Genomic DNA, 23,745 nt, shown 5'->3' with positions numbered 1-23,745 from the left:
AGAAATACACTCTGCTATGTTTAAGAATTTTATTTACAGAGAATATTTTTCAACATATATGAATTAACAATGTTTTGAGAAAATTTTGCAGGAAAAAATTGCAATGCACTACTTTTAAATTGAAACTGATTTTTTTTTAACTATATTGTCTGATTATTAAAAGTTCAAACTCAAATTAATATTTTAGCCTGGCAATGATGAGTCTGAACATGTATTTTTAAAAAATGTAGAATATATGTACCCATAAAGATGTACAATAAGTTTTTTTTTAAAAACTGATTAACATTTTCCAAAAAAGCAGATGAAATATTTATGCAATTCAGATAAACACAATTAAATTAGACTGTTTCTTAAAATACAGTTTTATCATTTTAAATACAATCCAAATGATGTAAGTTTTAAAGTGATTGAAATAAAGAATAATAGTAAGTTTTTTTATTATAGATAAATGCAGATATTTAAAATTTTTATTGTTATTACGAACTTTGATTTTTTATCAGTTTCTATTGTAAATAACTTATTTATCAATTAATAAAGTTTGAAAAAAACTTTATCTCTTGACAGTTAAAAAAAAAAAAAAAACACAAACACAATTTCAAATACACACATATTGACAGAGATGCCAACTTGCTCCGGAAAGCAAATATATATTTTTTAAACTGGTAGTTTATCAATAGTGATTAAATTCAATTTAGTACATTTTTACCCACCACTATTTCTAAATAATTCGTAGGCTTATATAATTCACCACTTTATAGTATTTATGTAATGCTATACCTTTTAAAGAGCAAGCAAAAATAGTCAAATTGCAAAATTTACTTCATAGTTATTTACCGTTCAGGGTTGGGTTTTTGCCGTCAAAAACTGGTTTTTGACATGACAGTGGTAAGAACAGTGTTTTTACCGGTAAAAACCGTCAAAAACCTACTGTTTAATTTATGGCATGTAGCGGACAATATTTATATTATTTTCACATAATTGCCTTTATAAATGAATGTTGTAAATGATTGCTATTGATTTTGCAACTATATACATGTATTCTTATAGAACATTCATATAGTTCCGCATTCATATATAGTTAAGAAATACATACATTCATATACTTTTATCATTCATATACTTTTATCATTATAGCTTGATTTGCAACGGATTCAAAATTTTGCACTTCTTAATTGTTAGAAATAAACGAACAAACAAAAAAGCTTGGAACTATTAATAAATTCAGGAACTAAAAAAATGAATTTGGCATTTCTTAAATGTTAGAAATAAGCTAAACAAAATTTGCAACTACTAACAAACTCTAAGTCAAGAATGACTTGACATTCTTCAGTAATGTAATATGCCAAACAAAATGATGCTTGGAAATGTTGAAACTTTTGTTTAGTATCATAATATTTTACTTCAAATGTTCTATTTAGTATGTTTTATTTAGTATGTTTCTATTTAGTATGTTTTGATATAATCATGTTGGGAAAATGCAAGAATCTGTTCTTAAATATCTTTTAACAACTTTTTTTCTAATTTTATTGCCCAAAAATGAAACTCAATTAAAAATACAGTTTTACCAAAACTATGGGTTTTTGACAGAGGTTTTTTTGATATGACGGTAAAAACCGTCATGTGTCAAAAACTTGCCAACCCTGTTACCGTTATTTTAATTATTTTGGCGTGTCTGGAGCGGTTGGCATCTCTGTATTGAGTATCTCAACTACAATGAAGTTACATGAAACTAATGGAATAAAATGCAGTATGATACAGAAATGAAAAAAAATTATCAAGTCCAGCTGTTGTATATCACAATTTTTCACCCGAAAGGTCTGTGATGTTGTAGTAGGAGTGATCTGGAAATCTCTCCAGTTCAATGTAAACATGTTCACTAACTAGAAGTCTGTCTAGCAAAGAGACGAGCTCTCCGAATGTGGGTCTCTGCTTTGGATCTTTATCCCAACAGTAAAACATGATGTTGTACATTTCTCGTCTGCAGTGCTCCGGCTTTTCTAGCCTGTAACCATCTCTAATTCGACGGATCACTTCGTTTGCACTTAATCCTGGGTATGGTGTTGAGCCTAGAATTAAAGTTTTGAAAAAGGTTTTATATTTGAGTATTTTAATGCAGGAAGTTGGATAATGGTATTATAATAGAAATTAAAATTTACCTAAGGTGACAATTTCCCAGAGTAGGACACCAAAGGACCAAACATCTGTCTTAGTTGTATAGATATTGTCAAAAAGTGATTCTGGTGCCATCCATCGAATTGGTAATCGTCCCTAAAAATGCATTCATTAATAAAAATTTATTCATAAATCAATAAACTTGATCCATTGACTGTTATGAGCACATGCCAGTGTTCTGCGAAAACCATTGGTATGCCAATCTGTTGTAGACCAGCATTTTTCCCAATGTTAGCATTTTTTCCCGACTGTGGAACCATAAATAGCAAACCTATTTTGGCGGAACCCCATCTCTCATTGGATAAATTTCGTTAGCAATTATGAACATATTAATGAAATACTATTAATTATTTTAAAAATATGTAAAATTCAAAATTTTATTAATTTGAAAATATTTAGTGAATGAATGAAGAAGGAAGTTACCAATTTTATGCTTAAAATTGGGTTTTACTTGTAACAGTTAAGTTCATACGTCAAGACCTAGTTCTTAATTTGATTTTAGTTCATGCATTAACTGAAAAAGAATGAGATGAAATATGGTTTCCATTATAATAAAAGCTATAAAGGGAGAAAAAAAAAACTTTGAAAATGGTTATCAGAGAAACATACTTCTTCACTGTTGAATTTGGTTATTTTTATTTAATGCGATATAATTCTAAAATTTTTCATAATTCATATATTTATTGTTATTAGAAAAAACATTGTTTTGAAATATCTTCTTTCAAGCATTTCAATTAAATAATTTCATAAAAATAATGGAAATAATAAATAAAACATGTATTATTAATTAAATGCAAATTTAAAAAATCAGAACAAGTTAAAAAAATTTCTTAACTCTCGGAGTCTCTGTAATTCTTAAACGGAATGGAACACCATTTAGGTAAGTGCTGGTGTAATTTTTTAAATATCAAAAATAGTTAACCTAGAGTTCTGGCAAAATATGTGCTATAGTTTTTGATTAGTCGTGATTGAAATTTTACGTAGGATTCTGCTGGCACTTTTTTTTGTGAAAATTCTTTTTTAAATTTTCTTTCAATATGTTAAAAGTAGATTATTAGTACAGCTATGGCTAATGTTATTTTGAAAGCATCATTCATTAATCACAAAGAAACTTAAGGATCAAATCTTAAAAATTAAACATTATCCTATACAATACACCCACAAATTTAGATAATTGAAGACCTTTAAGGATAAAAAGCGAAAATACACATTTGATAAATTTTTTTTTTGTTCTTTATGTAATTATATCCAACAAAGGCTTCTATATTCTTCAAGTATTACGAGTTCTTTGTTGAGAAATGGTAACACGTGCAACATTGGTCAACTTTCATAAGCAACTCTATAGTAGCAAAATGAGTACATACAAAAATATCTGTGATTGCAAAATGAGAACATACAAAAATGTGTATTTTCACTTTTTATCACCAAGGTCTTCAATTGTTTTTCATAAGCTTCTTTTCCTTAAAATTACAGGTTCAGTGCGATTTATAAGTGCCAGTTTATTATGCACTGTTTAAATGTATGTCAGATAGAAACATTGTTAGAATACAATGCTTCCTTGTGTTAAAATTTCATTTTTAAATTTAAAAAAAAAAAGAATTTACATTTATTCGATCAACAAGTGTAACTTACTTCTGATTTTCTTTCATATACATGACTTGCGATTATGTCCCTAGCAAATCCAAAATCAGCTACTTTGCACACCTTATTTTCATCAACCAAAATATTTCTCGCAGCTAAATCTCTGTGAATTATCTGAAAGATGCATTTTGAAGTTTATATTTTGTTAATCAATAGACAAATATATTTTAGAAGTAAACCGTAGTTGTTATGGCAACTTACTCCTTTGTTAGCCAGATAGTCCATTCCTTTGGCAACTTGGTAAGAAAAAGTTGTCAGGTCTCTGGAGGACAAGTTTTTACTGCTACCATGTAAGTTGCCGTAAAGTCTTTCTGCTCTGCTTTCTCTTAAATATGTCTGCAACTTGCCCCGACTTACAAACTCCATTATCACAAGGATGGGATCTGTAATGATTCAGATTTTTAGTATTAATTGCAAACAGTATTAATTAAAACAAACAGACAAAATTTTTTTGTATTGTTTACATGGGTGCCACTCTTAAGTCCCAAGGACTGAAATCAGTCTTGAGAAAAATCAATAGACTAATAAATTCTATCAATTAAAAAAAATTTTCTTTTTTTTTTCATTAGAAATTTTGTAATTTTTTTTTTGTCGAAATAAAAAAATATTGTATCTTAATGAAAACATATGATATGGTATTGATGTCGGGACTTTAATTTATCTTCTTTTTGTCAGCTTCACTAAATCTCATTCTTTAAAGTCTTGACAAAAGGGATTGTCTGAACTTTATCTACTTGTATAATTAAATTTTGTACTATTAATGAATCTAAGTCTGCTCTAGTTTGCTTCCTCCACCATAACCTATCGTCATGCTGGTCAAAGTTAAATCAAGATTATTTTTTTTAAAGAAGAAAGAAATTATAGTGCTAGAGCGAAAAATAAGTAATGGTGAAGTGAAAAACAGGGATACGAATGGTTTCAGGTTGTTCAGTAATAGTTGTTAAAAAATATACAAGGTTGGCTGTTATTTTCGTTTTGTTTGTTAAAAAAACATAAAATAAAAAATTAGGAAAAATAATCAAATGATTAATTTAATATGTAGGCTAATATCAAGGAAAGGAAAATTTTGGTGTCAGTGTGCTATAAATTTCTAAAAGTTTCGTGAACAACGCTAGACAGTATTATTTGGTCAAAAAATGAGTTCAGTCTTGAAATTTTTTTAAAGTGGCACCCCTGATAGTTTAACGGTTACACCTTTTCAGAGGAGAATTTTTGAAGGTGGAACTACATTGAGATTTTAAAACAATTGGTAATAAATTACTTGATTATTTTTCTGTGCAAAAAGAACATTGTCGATTTGTTTTAAAAAATAAAAGACTAAGTACAGCAAATAATTAATAGTATTTACAAGGAATATACATAATATTTTTGAATTTAAAAAAAAATTTAAGTTTTGCACAATTGGTTTTTAAGAAAAGAAGCTTCGGTATATTTAAATAAAAATAACTCTTTTTTTTCCCTTTTTTATTTACAACTGTCAATCGTTCATGTATAAATGTTTAATTTATGAAATACCAAAGCAAAATGGTTTTTCTCTTTATCCTTGCATAATCTGAGGCAGGGCTTACTATGAGGGCTCAGTTCCTGTATTTTTTTTCTTCATTTAGTAATTGTATATTGGTCGAAAAGCAGTGAAGCTATGTTATTATCATTATATATTGTTTAATTAATGTCTTTAGAGCATTACTTAGTACGTATATTGTATGTTGAGAAAGCACTTTTTAAAGTGTTGATTATGCTTTATTTATTTAAAAATGTTTACACATTTGTTTACTCTTTACCATTATACAAAGTGGGTGGGTATGTATAAGATCTCCTGAACTTTTTTTTCCTTTAAAAAGTAAAATCTAATATAAAAAGATAATATGAACAGAAGTGGAAAATTTGAATTTTATGGAAATATATATATATTTGTTTATAAAAAGAAAACCTGATCAGTTTATTTTCTATTATACAATCATTATGTTATGTAACATATATAGTTTATGTTTATTTATTTTTATTCTGCTCCTACATTCTAATTTAATATTTCAAAATTGGTATGAAGAGTTCTTTTAAACAGAAGAGAGGAAGAAAAAAAAAAAAACAACCTTTTACAGTGCGTGTAACGAAGAAGACATTCAGCTACCATAAGCACCAGCCATTATAAAGTATTGGGAACAGTTGAAAAATTTCATTTATTTATTGTTAAAATAAAAACTAATTATTTTTCGCTGTTGTTGATTGTGTTTTTATCTCCATCCGATATTCTTTAATTAATTTTTTAAATTGTCATTAAAAAAATCAATGATTGATTTTTTTTAATTAAAAATCATTTTTTGACTTTCTATAATTTATTATTTATGGTATTTTATTGAGATGTTATCCCTTTCATTTTTATACGAGTCCCATGATCCCAATGCACTCAAGCGATCTTTTCTCTTCTTATATATGCACCAATGGATTTATTTATATTGACTATGTCCTAACGTATTTGGCGCAGAGCAGCCGCTTCTGGCTTTGTGCCTTTTAACTCTTTATTCAACCCGATACGAGATATTGGCAAAAGAAATCTCGACTCGGGTTCATTTTGAAGAAAACTTATTTTTAAGAAGCATAAAAAGAGAATTGTATGTTTCAACTACCGATTCTATAAACCCTTTACTAAGGCAGGGACAGGACTATAATCTGAGTTGTGCAAATGTTCTATCTAAGCTTCTTCATCGTTATTGAAATGATCAAAGGTGATTGTGAGCCCAACTCAAAAATCCTGAAAATTTCTCCAATAAAATCAATTACGTATTTCAAAAACTTAACGTCTTAATAAATTTAAATCATTGATATTTTCAAAACATGAAATTCTAAATAAATTATATACAGCATAATTTAAATGAATAATTATGCATAATTTTACTTTTATCTCTAATCACATTTATTATTCTACCAAAAAAAAGTATTTACAAATGAATGAGTTGCCAAGTATAAATCATTGATATTTTCAAAACATGAAATTCGGTTTCTAATATTTCTAAATAAAACAAAAATTTTTTTTAATACATAAATGTGATCAATAATTTTCTGAAACTTTTAGACCTTGGATTTCCGGATCGCGTTTACTGAAAAATCTGAAAATTCGGATTTTTTCCGCAGCACAATAATCTCTGAATGATGTTTTCATATTTCCTATGATAAGTGATCTTTTTAATTATTATGTTATAAGTCTTAAATGACTTCTTATTAATATTATTTGTCTTTTATGATGAATTTTAATTTTTCTTCTTCTCAGAAATGAACTTTGAATTAATAAAAAATTATTACCTTTATCCGAACAGCAGCCCAAAAGTGTAACAACATTTGGATGTGGTTCAAGGAGTTTCATCACTTCTAGCTCGGAAAGTAAATCCTTCTTTTCTTTCTCAGTTGCATTTTCTAAATATTAGAATAAACAATACGGTAAGAAATAATTTTTTTGTTTTGTTTTGAGTAATTTTTAAGCATTTAAATATGCGTTTTCTGAAATATAGACAGGTTAAATTTGCAAGTTACGTAAGATGAGAAATAAATTTTATCAGCAATAATCAAAATAATTCTATGCCTACTTTATAAGCCTTTTATTACAATTGACCTTTTGTAGTTTTGAGTATTTTAAAAGGTTATTTAAATTAATGTAAGCACTATTTTATTAAAAAAGAAATGATGCAATAATATTGTATAACGGTTAATAATCATAGAATAATGTGGTAATAAAATACAAAGGCACAAAAGTTTCAAATTTAAAAATGATGACTTTTGACGTCATCTCCAAGGGGACAACCAAGGTTGTAAATTTTAAACAATTGTTTGAAAGCAAATTTTAAAACGAATCTAATATATATAATTCTCTTACGTGGCTCCCAAATTTTGGCTGTATTTCTTTTCCGCCGGTGACAACGTTTGCTTTGTTCTGTTTATGTTACTATTTCTCTTACACGGCGAATCGACCAATGATTGCAGCTAAAAATGTCGCATGCCAAATCTAGCTGAGGTGGCTCAACATATAGCGCTTTTGAAAACGGAAACTGAAATAACCAGAGAGCATCAGCTACGGCAATCTCATACTATTAAGCTAGGCGGAAGTGAGTAGTCTTTGTCGATAGATCTCTATTTTAGTATTTTGTCAAAAGCGCTTTTTTTCACGAATTTATATATTACGAATTTATTTGACGATTTTTGATTTAGATCACGAATTATAGTATAGCACATTTCTAATAGGTTTAACGAATTACATGTCATTTATTTGAATTCAAATTTATCTTAACGACTTAGTATTTACTAAAATGATGTAATTTTTTTTAAAAAAAAAGTTTTTGTATGGATTTGAATGATTGTTTTGAATTCTAGAATTTTGTGCATTTGCAGTGTACCTAAGTTAGTAGCGAGCGAAGCGAGCTTGGTTTGCGAAGCAAACCATATAAGAATGCGTAGCAATTTTCGGGGGTTGGCGAGCGTTTGTGAGCAGGGGGCGCAGCCCACTAGTTTAAAGAATTGTTTGAGTAGCAAAACTATTTAACTTCTTATATTGCTACAACTTTAAGCTAAGAAAATATTTAAGATTAACTGACTAGATTAGATTATGCAAAATACACAGAGGTATATAATAAAAAAAGTTTGTTAATGTATTCTATAATCGTCTGTTATTTGTAGCTATCAACTTTTTTTTAACATGAACAAAAACATTCCCAAAAATTGTTTTACTCTGTAAGTAATTTTAACAATAAAACTATCTGAGCAAAACAACTTATTTATCTCAAGTAGAGTTTTTTTAAATTTTTTTTTTATCATCAGTTGAGTAATCAAACCATTTGAAATCACGTATTGAAACCTTAAAGTGGTTTTCAATAGACTAATAATATAATAAAATGTTCTAATAGAGAAGGTACCTGAGGTAACATTCGCAAATTAAGCGAAATTTTTTCTTTACAATAAGCTTTTTTTTTGTAATTAAGTAATGTATTACTTCTTAACCGAAACTTATTTTATATTTTATTTTATAACCGGCTTTAAACAGTCGTCTCAATTCTGAGTTTACGAATATCAGTGCTTCAATTCCGTAGCCTCTTAATTTTAGACCTAACCCATAAGACAAGGAAACTTCTAAGTCAAGCATTGGGACAAACTAATCATCGTAGAAGACTTTTTGATGGAACTAACCGTATTTGCTCCACATGAAGAGGAAAATCACGAAAACCTACCACAGTTAACTCGATAGCAAATTAGAAAGAAAATTAGAAAATCAAAGAAATAATCGTTGCCTAAAAAATTCATACTAATAAATGGAATCTTTGATATTTATAATTAAAAAAAAATTTAATTTCGTTCTAGTTTTTTAAATTAATGTTTTTAATTTTGAACTGTTAAAACGCAGAAATCAAAATTTCTGAAAAGAAAAAATGTCTTGAATTAACTGATTACAACCAATATGGCTCTCCGCCGGCGGAACGAATGGAACTTGACAATTTATTCGTTGCAAAAAATATAGTTTTTTTATAATTTATAACTTAAAAATTATTTCGAATAAAAAAAATCTGTAAAATAATGGCCGTGTTGGCTCGGGGGGTAGAGCGCTCGCCTTCCAATAAGGTGAACCGGGTTCAAATCCCAGCAATGGCTGGTTGATATGAATTCCGCACTGACCACAGTGCCGACGTAAAAATATACTCAGAGGTAGACGAGTCATGGGTTAGAGTCCCCTTGCCATCAAGCTAATCTTGGGAGGTTTTCGTGGTTTTCCTTTTCGTGTAACGCGTATGTGGGTTAGTTCTATCAAAAAGTCCTCCACGAAAGGTAAATTTCTCCCTGATCCAGGAGTTCCCTTGTCTTCTGGATCGGGTTCAAAATTACAAGGCTACAGAGTTGAACGTTAGTAGTCGTAAATTCAAAATTGGGTTCGCTGTTTAAGGATGGTTATAAAAGAAAAGAAAATCTGTAAAGTAAAAATCATCACGATTGCTGAGTGACAATTCGGGTACCGTTGCAAGATTAACACAGAAACGATTAGGTTATATATTTAGAAAACATTTCGATAGTTTAATCAAACTCTTTATACATTCTGAATAATAGGTAAAAAATAAATTCCCAATGAAAAACTTTAACTAATTTAGACCTTTGAGTGTTTTTACGGCCACTGTTGCTGTTTCTTGACGTGGACCAATGTCCTGGGCAAGACATTTCCAAACTTGGCCGAAACAACCTTCTCCGAGGATTCCTATAAACTGCAAACGGTGCCTCTGAAATTCCCATTTGTCTAAATCACTTCCCACCTAAACAAATAAAAATACACAGTTAAAAGAAGTCAACATTTATTTACGGAAATTTAAGGGCGCATTTTATTTTTTTAAATTTTTAATTCATTAAAAATTTGAACATGCAATCAATATTTTCTGTACAAATAAAAAATTTCATTTCACTAAATTTTAAATAAGAAAATAAATTATGGGAATTCCAAAAATTGACCGATGATTTAAAAAATCTATTTAAAAAGAAGAAGAAAGAACGCATGGAGATAACATGTTTGTGGCGTTCTGTTTAATAGACTGGATTATTTATTCTCACTAGGTTTTAAAATTAATTATAAATTTCGCTAAAAGATGGCGTTGCTGGCAGGAAAAACTACAAAAGAATGTATTTTGCTGCATTCCACTCGTGATATTAGTTAATTTTTTTTACAGACTCAGAGTTCGATTTATCATAAGACTTGAGAGACCTGGGCCTGGATCCCTGTACGCCTGGGGGCCTCCTTAATTGTCACAAATTTTTTTTTCTTCTGTTTTTCCTTAAGAATTATCTGTTAGAATAACGAACAAACAAAAATTGAAAAAAATGTAAACACAACTTTACAATAATATAATAATTTATGTTATAAAAAGTTCAAAAGCATTTTGCAAATGAACAATATGTAAACTTGTGGACCAATGGAACCCCAATCAGTTTTGTTCCTAGGGCACCCTGATTTTTAAATCAGGCGCTCTGCATAGACAGCACCAAATGGTGGTTACTTTGAAAAGATTAACCGACGATTCAATCCATGAATTTGTGATGGAATTATTCTCGATGGGTAATATTGATTGCTTGATTAATATTGAAGATTAAACGTGAATCGAAACGGTTCGATAAAAGTAGAATAATATTATTAGATATTGTTTCAATGTATGCTTACTCTGTGCAAGACGTTTCCTGTTGAGTTCGATGATCCGATGAAAGGTGGCGTAGCAGGTCGCAGGAGTGCAGCAGGAGAGTAACTGAATGCGACCGTTTCAGAGAGACTCCCTTCTCTGCGTGCTACACCCGATGAGGCTTTCTTTAACTGAAAAATAAGGAGAAAAATAATATTAAAAAGTAGTTACAGAATTTCAAGGAAGAACATGTTTAAACAGTACCTTAACAATCATAATAAATAATATTAGTCTGAGAAACACTAGAAAAAAGTCAGTAATTTTAAAATTTTTTTACGCAAATATCACTTTTCATCAGTCAAACCCCGCTATAGTGAACCTTCAAGGCACCGAAATTTCGGTTCACTATAACCGGGAGTTCACTATATCAGTTACGCAGGCAATTTCACAAATGGTTCCCAAACTCCTCCCTTCTATTACATTATATTCATATAAATGACGGAAAAATATTCAATAGCAAAAAATGTGTCATTTTTCATTACTCTTTGTCTTGCCTACAAATAAAAAATAGTAATCTTTAGCTGATGAGCAATCCTTAACATCAGATATGGAAACACTTCCCGACTCTCAGATAATTTTTCCTGATTTTCTGTTATTCCGCTTTTTAAACCTGTCTAACCTGCCATTCGAGCACATAAAAGTAGTTTCTATAGATGGTTTTAAAAATCGGTATATGTATTTATTTTGAAGAAGAAATTTCAAAATTATTACCAAGAAAATGGGGAGGAAATCAGTCGAAGACAGAAAAAAGTTTATTATATCCAACTTAATCACTTTTTTGGTTCACTATATCCACTGAAAACAACATTATACGTGTATAGCAAGGCACGGGACAGAGCATTTCGTTCACTATATCCAGGAGTTCACTATAAGCCGTGTTCACTATAGCGGGGTTTCACTGTATACATTTTCAGTGACAGATTTAAATAATCGACAGTGAAGTAAAAAAAAAAACAATGCATTTTAGGGATTACGAATTAGTATTTAAGTGAAAAAGAACAAAGCTACTTTTTAAACTATGACCAATTTCCTTTGAGGTGAAGGACGAACAAATGAGGGATTGAAATAATCTTAAAAATTTTTTTTTTGAGGGTGAAGTTCAAAGGCTACTGTTTGACCATAACGTGAAACGCTAACTTTTATTCTGACTCCTCTAAAAAGCAGGAAATAATCAAAAAAGGTTTCGAATTTTTTATTAAAAAAAAAAAAAAGACCTGTAATCCTACATGGAAAATAACCAATCTTGGAATTGTCAGCAACAGGTATGAGTTATTGTTTTAACTAATTTAAACATTTATTACAATTATTTATTGTAAAAATTCCACTTTTTAGAGAAACATTTCTAAGCTTCCATCCTTATTCAAAGATATTTCTTTGCTCTCAGAATCTAATATTTGATATTTCAAAAAAAAAAAAAAAAAAAAAAAAATTGCACTTTCCGATAAAAAATTCCATGGTGTAGATAAAATATACTCTGGATTTTACATGGAAATTTATCTGAAATACCTGGAAAAGTCAGCGAATTTTTTTCCCCCTTCTGATATTAAGTGGGAACCATGTAAATATCTCTCGTCCGTTCGCTAGATATATCCTATTATCATTAGAGATCACTGAATAAGCGTAATAAAAGGTAATAAATAATCGTAATAAATTCAGCCTAATAAATACATATGCGTGAGTGATGCAATCGTCTGTAATTTTAAGTTAACGCTTTAAAACTAATTAGTGAGTCATCGCATACGAAAAGATTAACCGCATTCTCTCGACTTCCGAAGAAGAAGAAACAAAAAAATGAATATTTACGTCGAATAGAGTTCACTGATCCGAAAATAAATTCGTTGAACGCGAAACAATTTTAGATCATATCGATTCGTTAAAAAAATAACTAAAAAAAAAAGTTTTGGTATTATAACCATATCTTAAAATAAATATTATTTTTATTTCTTTTAAATTTTGATTATTTACCTTTAGTATTTCAAATAAAGGAAATTAATTTGATAGTCAATGTCCCCCTCGCCTTCTCAAACTTTTCTTACGCAAAACAAATTTGCATTTATGTGTTTGCTTCCAATTAGTTCGATTTAAAGAGTTCCGCCAAATAGATGGTTTTAATGTTTATCTTACATTTCTTATGTTTATATTTTTGTAAGTTTATCGCAGGTTATAAATTTAAATAGTTGCCGTGAATAATTAAAATTTGTATCTATTACTTGCCAAGCATATGCAAAACGAAAAATTTGTTCGAAAGATTTAAATATTTTAAAATGGCATTTAAATATCTTTGATGAAACTTAGTGATGTTTTTATAACAATCTTTCAACTTCGTTGTTTCCTTTGGCAATAAACAAGTTTTGAAATTATGAGTCCTGTCTTCTGAAGTTGTGATTCGTTTATTTGTTGTTTCAGATAGATTTTATTTTTACTTGCTTAAGATGTTTCATAGGTAACTTTCCATTTTTGACAATTTTTAATAGTTTACTGACAGTTTTAGCAAGGAGTGCGAAAATAAGTACTTTTGCCACTTCCTACTTTATTTTCTTATAAAGGCAAAAAAGCAGCTGAGGCCTACACAAAGATATGCGAAGTTACTGGTGTTGTGTGTTTAACAGAATGCACGGGTCAGAATTAAACCCACCATAATCTGTTTGATCATTACAGAGAACTGAGACGAGGGGAAAAGCGGTTATTCAAAACATCTTAAGTTTCCTTCGGCAATTAAACTGGTTTAGATAAAAAAACTTTATCGCTTCGCTTTGCTTCAGAATCGGGTTTTGCTTATATTCAAGCAAAAAAGAGGCTTTTATGAGGAAAATATTTACGTTTTGACTTTAAGCTCGGTTAAAAGTTAATAACGCCACAAAAATGAAAATTTGACTAGTTGACCATTGCTACTAAAGTTTATGGTTAACAACGTTACAAAAATGAAAATTTGACTAGTTGTCCATTGCTAAAGTTTATGGTTAACTACGCCCCAAAAATAAAAATTTGACTAGTTGTCCATTGCTACTAAAGTTTATGGTTAACAACGCTACAAAAATGAAAATTTGACTAGCTGTCCATTTCTACTAAAGTTTATGGTTAACAACGTCACAAAAATGAAAATTTGACTAGTTATCCATTGCTAAAGTTTATGGTTAACAACGCCACAAAAATGAAAATTTGACTAGTTGTCCATTGCTACTAAAGTTTATGGTTAACAACGCCACAAAAATAAAAATTTGACTAGTTGTCTATTGCTACTAAAGTTTATGGTTAACAACGCCACAAAAATTAAAATTTGACTTGTTGTCCATTGCTAAAGTTTATGGTTAACAACGCCACAAAAATTAAAATTTGACTAGTTGTCCATTGCTACTAGAGTTTATGGTTAACAACGCCACAAAAATGCAAATTTGTCTAGTTGTCCATTGCTACTAAAGTTTATGGTTAACAACGCCACAAAAATTAAAATTTGACTAGTTGTCCATTGCTACTGAAGATTATGGTTGGCGCAATAAATGAAGGTAAAACATTTATTCTAATAAATTTTTAAAACTGTGATACTTACCGCGACTAGTTTTTCGTTTCTATTGCAGTGTCTCCACAAGAGGTACATGCTGAGCAAGACCAGCGGCCCAATTAATGTTACGGCCACGATGGGCAGCACGGTGGTTGCGATGAAGGCCCCCTGGCTGCCCTGCGCCTGTTCGCTGCCCTCTCCCGGAGGAACATCGCGAACTGGGGGCTGATCTCCAAGGGAGGGGATGAAGGAGGGGGAAGAGGAGGTGGTGGCTGAGGTGTTCCCTTCTTTCGCAGGGGGGTGGCGAAAAGGTCTGGAAGCTGAGGAGGAGGGGTGGGCGGGGTGAGGGGCGCTGGGTACAAAGGGAGGAAAGGGCCGTAAACGTGGGCGCGTTGTGCTGAAGGGCAGTTTCAGAGGTAGGTCAGAAGTGGCTCCGTGGGCTTCAAGCACTCGGATGTATACCTCAATTTTGGCCTGAAAAAGATATTTGAAAATATTTGTGAATAATAAAATATCGAAAATACATTTGAATAGGTATTAAAACTTAATATAGCATATAAGGAAGAATGAAACTATGCGTTTTGGAAAAACGAGCTTACCTTCATCAGGTAGCTATTGACTGAAAAAGGAAAGCTCGTTCTTTTTGAAAAGCATATTGTATTATTCTGTATATAATGTTGAGTAAACGTATAGGATCACATTGTGTACCCCCTAATAAGCGTATAATTACTTCCTCTGGTGGGGTACACAAGTACCCGGTAATATAATACGAGGTCCAATTTGAATATTATGGGTCAATACTAAATGAAGATATATGCCCATGTTGTAATACCTAATATTGTCTGCGAATTTTCTCAATTTCAGAATGCATTATTTAAAAATACTTAGTTAACTTTTTTTCTGTAAGAAAATGGACATTTTCTAACTTATTTAAAAAATAAAAAGTGTTTGCAATTGAACTGCAATTTTTTCTGCTCTCAAAAACATTTAAATTTTTTTCTTCTTAGTGTCAAAAACGAGACAAATTCTGTATTCACACTTCTCTATAAAACATAAATGAAAAAATTACATTTTAATTTTTATGCAATTTGCAAACTATTAGTATAAAGCATTTTATACCAAATGATAATAAATACCGAATGATGGTAAATAATAAATAAAATAGTTATTTCATAATAATGACATATTTTGATCTACATAAATGTAGGTTAACTTACTAAAAAAAAAAAAAAAATAGAGTCTGATAAATTTCTCACACGGAATTATGTTATCATTAAATTCAATATAGCACTAGCAGTCATGCAACACAAAAAGAAAAAAAAAACCCCGAATATAATTATGATGTCTGATTGATTACTTAAAATCAAAGTTTGTGATTTTACACATAAATGTAGATCAATGGGAGGATCATCATTATTTTTAATGATTTAAAAAATTTCTATTTTCTTTTCATCAGCGAATGTTTTAGAAGAATTCATGTTTTTTTTATTTATCTATAATTCATATGGAATAGATCAAGAATCTGTAATTCATATCTTTTATTTATCTAGAACAGTGGTTCCCAAATGGTGTTCCACAAAACTTTAGGGTTTCCTGGAAGATTCAAAGGGTTTCCGCAAGTCAGTACTTTTTATAACCAGTGCTGAGTTTTGAAACCTCTGATTATATTTATATCCAACCTATAATTCATTATTTATTTAATCTTACTGTAGACTTTATAAAATTATTTCAAGTAAAATATCAATGGGATTAAAATGGCATTTTTTAAAAGAGAATATGATGCCTCTAATAACAATGCATTGAAAAAATTATGAAAAAAAAAAGTATTTATTAAAATATTCCATTAGTATCTCCTATCGCACTTTTCAAATCAAAATAACTAAACTGTTTAATAAAAAAAAATATATTTCCGTAATAATTTTTTTTATCAGGTATTTATTTTAAGTTTTCATTTCGAAATAAACCATAATTTTGCTTATTTTAATCATTTTCAGCGGGTGTATATACACCAAAAACAAATTCATTACTAGACTAAATATAGCACATAAAACGTAATTTAAGATTATTGATGATAAAACGACGAAATATCTTCATTCTTCTGCTTAAATATTTTAAATATAGTCTTTTGAAGGTTATAACGTTCGCAATTGCCTTAAATTTTATTTATAAAGTTGGGGTTCCACCGAAAGAAGGCTGATTTTTCAGGGTTCCGTAGCTGGAAAAAAAAATGGGAACCGCTGATCTAGACCTAGAATTTATATTGAAAAGATCTAGAATCTAGCATTCATATCTTTTATTTACCTAAGTGTATGTAATTCTTCAGATATTCATGCTGTTTTAAAAGGGTTTGGAAAATATAATTCATAACCAAATATTTATCAAGTATCTTCACTTTTTCAACAGTTAGTTTGGTTTGGTGGGATTTCCGACAAGAATAGACTTATTAGTGTCACATCAAACCCTGGGATTCTTCCAACTTTTCGCGAATAAAAACACAAGTTTTTGTATCTAACGCATTCTTATGAGAACTAATTATTTTAACTCCAGAAATCTGAAATAGAGTTCCGTAAGCATTGAAATCATTAATCATCCACCAAAATAGGTGAACTTAAGAACTTTTACTCAAATTATTCTTAAAAGAAAAATAGCACGAAATGCTGAGAAATATTGCCGCCAAAATCAGCATGCAGTGAATCACTCTGAGTGAATATTCTTTAAAAATTTGTTTAGGATAATTAAAGAAAATTACCAAAAATTATAAAACGCAGTTCTTAGAATAATTCTTAGAATCTAAGAATCTTCTTAGAATCTAAGAATCTTCTTAGAATAATTCTTAGAATCTAAGAATCTTCTTAGAATAATTCTTAGAATCTAAGAATCTTCTTAGAATAATTGAAAATCTTAGAATCTTCATAGAATAATTAAATCTTCTTCTTCTAAGAATCTTCTTAGAATAATTGAAAAATACTAGTATTGCTGGATAACGTGTTGAAGTGTCTTTTGTCCCGATTTGCCTCTCTTGGTTACTGCGGTTTTTCTAGTTTTGTTTCTTCACCCTCATTTATTTTTATTTTTTTTGTAGGCAACCTTACGTCTTTTGTTTCAAACCTTTGTTTTGTTCCTTCACATTTAGCAAGCTTTGAGAATGTGCGCCTATTATTTTTGGGCGTTCGAAACATGTCGACCTTTGCAACCTTCATAAGTTTTTGAACCAAATGAAGTTTTAATAATATCAAGTATATCTTTTCGCTCCAGTTTCTTGGGATTATTCATTTAACAGCTATTACTAGTTTTATGTTTATGATATAACTTTAGACCAATGAAGACGATTTTCTATCAGTGAAGTTTTACTTTTATCACAGTACCTGAAAAAAAATTAGGTCTTTTCTTTTCTGTTTTGCTTATAATGTCCCTTTTTTATTGAATGTTCTTTTTGGTTGTTATTAAATTAAGCCACAGATTTATTGGGTCAAAAATTCTATATTTCACGAGAATAAGCTTTTTAAATGATTATCATCGCCATTTTTAAATATATACAGTTACATATAAATAAATAATTAAGAATATCTTACCATTTGATGCCCATCATTTGCAGTTACGTATAAATAAAAATCATTTCCGCCCTAGAAAAAAAAATATCGAGATGTTACTTTATGATTGTTATTTAGTACAGAATATTTTATGGAAGACATGGTAATAAAACAGCAATTATTAAATAAATCATCAAAATTGCAAAAAATATGTGAATTTTAGCCAAATTAAGTAGCAATCTGAAGAACACATTTGATAATAATTATTAAATATCATTAATAAATTCTTGGCGTCAATTTTGGTACTTTATTATTATTATTTTAAATATCTTAGAAATACAATTACAGATATAAAGAAATTTTTATATTGATGCCAACCTACGGTGAGGATTACAGTTTGAAATTACACAACAGTGTAAAAAATTCCGGATTTTATTACGGTAAAAAGTACCGGTACCCAGTGTGCCGGTAATTTTTACCGTGATATCCTTTTTTACCGGAACATGTTACGAAACAAAAAATTTGATATATCGTAGTTTTTACAATAATAATTACCGTAAAAACACTCTAATTAAATAAATATTACTGTAAAAATTACTGATTTTACTGTAAAATGATCTTCCGGATGATGCACCTGAAGTGCCCGTACTTCATACCATAATTAGACTCGTACTTTCGTAAAGTGTAGTTTTCAAAAGTTGAGCATAATTCGTAGAAGTATTAAATTATGCTCAACTTTTGAACACTAGTATATAACATTGCATTTGAGGTAATTAATTACGATTGCGTTACTGCACTAGACCTGTAAGTTATTGAGCAATTATTTACAGGTATTAAGATATTATTAGTAAATTATTAATAAATTATAATTAATAAAATAATTAATTAATAAATTATAATTAATGAAATAATTAATTAATGAATTGTAATTAATATAATTAATAAAAAATATATTAATAATTATTAATTAATAAAACCGAAAAACATATTTGATTTGATTTAAATAGCCAAATGGGCATTTTATTGGGTAAAAATCTGGAACAGAATAAAATTACGAAATAAATTGTACTTCCATTAGATGAATAAATGCCATTAGATGAATAAATTGCAAATAAATTGTAATTGTAAAAATAAATTTTTATTCAAATATTTTTTTTTAAACTTCTAATGTTTATAATTTATTTTTGAAAACGTTTATATACTGTGAACTTATTTCAAGTAAAGTTTTTATTCCGTTTTGTTTAAAAAGTTTTCATTTTAAATTCTAGTGAGTTGCATCATATCGGATGTTATTAATAACTCAGTCTAATTTTCTGAGTAAACTATTACTATGCTATCACTATTGCGTAACTATTGAAAATTACATAATAAAAATATTACTACTATTGTGTAACTTTTAAATACTAATTTTTTTATTGGATGAAAACTTTTTTTTGGATGATTACACTGATTTAAGTTCCAAAACATTTCCTCGAAGAAGGCAATAGCTAATGATTTGAATGACCAACAGAAAAATTGTTCTCCAATGATTGTCAGTTTAGAACAATAATTTAGATTATGCAAAGCATTTTGAAACACTTAAAAGATGAAAGGGACAAAAACTCATGCAAAACCCAGCAATATTTACAGATCTTTATATTTGTTTGCATTATTGTTAAATAAGGGAAAGTAAGTAATAAAAAGTCATAAAAATCTATCCAAACTCTGCTGAAGACAGTTTGGAATTTTAAAAGTCGTATTATTTATTGTCAGATCAAGTTAGATAACATTAGTAAAACCAGAACAGAACACAACCGTATGAATAAAAATAATAAAAGCTGATAAAATAATCCAGTTGATATAATGAACCTTTGATTTATAGTGGACACTCAATTGTAGTAAATTTTTCCTGTGGTCTCTTCTGAACTCCCATTTAACTAACGTTATTTTATATGTGTATAGTGAACGGCTGAAGAATTGGTAGTTCATTTATAATGGGCATTATTTCTTCAGTTTTTTTTATTTCTTTAACTTTAAGTTTGCAGGAATTAAAATTGCAAATGGCGGCACTTCTTTACATAATGTCAATTCTTACTCTTGCATACCCTGAGAAATCAGTATTAAAGGATTTTTTTTTTCTACATAGAAAATGTGGACAAGAATGCACTGGATTAATTTAATAATTGTTGATTAAAAAATTGGTAAACTCCACTTAATATCGAATTGTAGTTCTTTGAAAAGTACTAATTCTTCCATAGAATGTAAAAATTAATGAATTACTTTTTCTTTTTAATATTTGATTTATTATATATTTAATCATTGAATAATTTATAAGCAAATTATTTAACAGCAATGCTATTGCCATACGCTAAAAGGTAAATTTTCAAAAAAATTAAGTATACTACTGTTTATAGTGGACTTAATATTAGATCCGCAGACTGTTGACTGTACTAATGAGATACGAAAAATTACAAAAATATTTTATTTAAAACTGTGGGCAGCGAAACATATATATAATGATTAATGGCTTGGCCGACGACTCCCCGTGTTGTAAATGGTGACTGATGCACGTTAAAACTGTCGAGTCGCAAAGTCCTCCATGTTACCATAACAAATCAATACCGCTGGGGGTACTTAATTGGAGATCGATCGTTCTCAGATCCAGGTCAAAAATTACGATCTGTGGATGAATGACTGGATGTATGAATGGGTCCGCTCTCTAAACGGGTGTGACGTATGTGTGGCTGAAGACGAACTCTCGGCCATAGATGGCGCCTCTGAAAATCAAGAAACTTTGCCTTAAATTTACTCGGTTTCACCAAGCAGGCTTGCTAGTGTGGCAAGTGGCATTAGAAACAACAATAACAAATAAAATAAAAATTTGAAGATTAAATTTATATCTCCGGAAATGTTTTGGCAACCCATTTTAGAGATTCTATGATCCAAATTTGAATGTTGAACCATATGCCCGTTTTAGACTATGTGATGTTAGAGGTTTGCTTAAAAATAGTTTTAAAATTTCATTTATACCTAAAATATCACTTATTTCACTTTAGAAAAAAAAATCTAAATACTTTGAACAAACATATCTTTGTTTTAAAGCAATTAAAAAAAATTTCTAAATAGGTCTAAATTGAGACATGCTATATAGAAAATATCAGGTAGATAAGAATCTCTCCCTGTTTCTTTTTAGAGAAATTTGAATGAAGTTTATCGCGTTAACATCAGAAACTATGATGAGAGTCGATAGATTTCTTCTAATGATAAGTATATTCAAATTCTTTTTTAGAGATTATATTACTATACAACGGCTGGCAATGAATTTAAAACAAAAAAAAAGTAAAGATTCGGGAATATTTTACTGATTTACATACACAAAAGGTAGAGAAAGAAAGAAAAAAAACTGTCTTGGAATATACATTTCAAAGAAAGAGCAATAATTTCGGTTTTTTAGCGTCCTTGAAACAGAAGCTACCAATTTTTCACAGTAGCGCGAATCCCTCAATGGATGAGACATTGCATTAACGGAACAAAATTAATCACTTGTCAGGCGTCTTTTTTAAGACAAATAAAAAGATACAAATTGATGCGACGCTTCTCTGGAGGCAATAATCGAAGTCTGACCTTCACCGGCCATCATGAATCAAGGACAGTCAGCTTCGTTGTCCTGTTTCATACTCTCAAATCTTTCTTTTCGCAGGACTGATAAAAACGATCCGCTCGATGAATTTTATTTTTTTATTTATTTTTATTTTCGGAAGGGGGGGGGGTAATTACACCAACATAAGAAGAATACGCATTTCGGGTTTTTTGGTCAGGAGCGAGTGGACAGGGCTTTCTTTCCTATAAAAAATAGTGATAATCAAATCATAGCAAATTCAAACGTTACGTCCGAACGGAGAAGAAGAATGAGGAAACAATATAACAATCCCCACAGCCACAAATATCCCCCCCCCCAGAACAACTTTGAGATATCTCACATACAAAAAAACTGGATATTTTCAAATCCAACAGCTGGCGTAGTTTTGGGAAACAAAGACAAAACCCCCTCCGAAATTGTACATTAGGGGAGAGTGGGGTCAATTGTAACAGGGTACGATTGTAACAGAGCAAAAATTTCGAGTGTCGGGTTCTAGATTTGGTTCCTAGGTGGCGCACAAGGTGTATTTAATAAATCTGCATGTACACCCCTGCTGGCAACCATTTTTATGTACTTTTGAAAGAGTTACATCACAAAAGATATTTTCACGCTACGTAAGTACTTTTTTGGGTATTAGAATATTATATTGTAACAAAGTAATTTTGTTAAAACAAATAAAAATTATTAACCGAATATGTAAGGGTACCATAATTAACATTTCAAAAAAAAATTAGTTTTGTTAATTAACTAGCATTGTTTTTAACAAATGAAGCTGAAATGTCGTCTTGGGGACGATTGTAACAATAAGTAAAGGGACGATTGTAACAGCTGAAAATAAATAATCTTATGTTTACAAACCATTACTTAACTCTGTAAGAACCACCAATAGTTTCCTATATCATTTATATTATGTTGCATGTGCATTATTTTATTTGTCACCTTTCACAGCATAAATAAAAAATTTTAACCCCATAAAGTTAAAAGTTTAACCCTTTAGGTCTCTGCTCATTATTATTTTTACTCCTAAAATATCACTACTATTTTGATCAATAAAAAAATATATCACAACTATGATAATATGTATAATTAACTATGTTTTAGTTGAATTTATGAATTGTTACAATTGGTAAGTGGGGACAATTGTAACAGGTGCACGACTGTCAAAAATAGTTAATAACTAATATAATAACATTTAAAATAAGGTTTTTTTTTTTCTAGTAGAGGATAGTCTACTTTACTCGTCTGTCAATTAATACTAATAATATATTGGATTTTTTGTTAGTTAAAAATAATTAAGTAAAAAATGTTACAATTGACTCCACTCTCCCCTACTTCAGTAATGAGCTATTGTACGGTAGGTAGGATGTAGGTATAAAAAAAGTTTTCAATATTCATTTTTTGTAATTTAGACATTTGGAATATATACACCGAATATATACACATTATGACCACCCTCCATCTATAACAATGGGCGGGGGCTCGCTCAGGTTTTCATGGTTTCTCGCCCAGGATGTTGAGCAATGTTTTAATGGGGCACATTAGGACCCATTCCTCATAGAACAATCCCTGACGTCTGTAAGCTACTTGAACATAGTTGCAGACCAGGTTCACCCATTCATGGCTACAGTTTTTCCAGCGGGGAATGGTGTTTACCAACAGGATAATGCACCATGTCATAAGGGTCGAATCGTCGAGGAACATTCCAGTGACTTTTAAGTCATGTCTCGGCCTCCAAATTCACCTGACCTTAATCAAATAGAGCATTTGTGGTCCTACTTGGAAAATCCAATTCGTGCAGCCACGCTACCTCCTCGCAATGTGAGGGAATTGCCGGACCAGTTGGTGAGCGCTTGGTACCAGATACCACAGACTACCTATCACCACCTAGTGGAATCAATGCCACTATGCGGGTGTTAGCAGTTTTGAGGGCTAAAGGTGGCCCTACATGTTATTAGCAGGGTGGTCATAATGTAATGGCTCTTCGGTGTATATATATATAAAATAACTTTTTTGCATTTTTTACTTACGTGCGATAGTAAGAACTATGGTTTTGAAAACTAGAATTTCCGTAAAACCATTACTGACTGAGAAATT

General features: G+C 29.9%; 1 protein-coding gene across 1 annotated transcript in view; it reads right to left on the bottom strand.

The window, feature by feature from the left end:
• Positions 1 to 15: 15 nt before the first annotated feature.
• LOC107441235 (tyrosine kinase receptor Cad96Ca) overlaps positions 16 to 23,745 on the bottom strand; it is a 78,094-nt gene continuing 54,364 nt past the window's right edge. The window contains 11 exon segments of the mRNA XM_087167563.1: positions 16 to 2,066; positions 2,157 to 2,268; positions 3,805 to 3,927; positions 4,015 to 4,196; positions 7,111 to 7,221; positions 9,935 to 10,091; positions 10,988 to 11,134; positions 14,551 to 14,711; positions 14,714 to 14,850; positions 14,852 to 14,976; positions 18,075 to 18,125. Of these exon segments, the coding sequence (XP_087023689.1) occupies positions 1,795 to 2,066; positions 2,157 to 2,268; positions 3,805 to 3,927; positions 4,015 to 4,196; positions 7,111 to 7,221; positions 9,935 to 10,091; positions 10,988 to 11,134; positions 14,551 to 14,711; positions 14,714 to 14,850; positions 14,852 to 14,976; positions 18,075 to 18,125 (1,578 nt within the window). The 3' untranslated portion in view covers positions 16 to 1,794.

This window comes from Parasteatoda tepidariorum, chromosome 1 (assembly GCF_982258835.1).
Source record: "Parasteatoda tepidariorum strain Cologne lab strain chromosome 1, Ptep-v5.0, whole genome shotgun sequence".
Lineage (NCBI taxonomy): Eukaryota > Metazoa > Arthropoda > Arachnida > Araneae > Theridiidae > Parasteatoda > Parasteatoda tepidariorum.
Note: the sequence above shows the minus strand (reverse complement) of the source record. Positions and strands in the feature narration are given on the sequence as shown.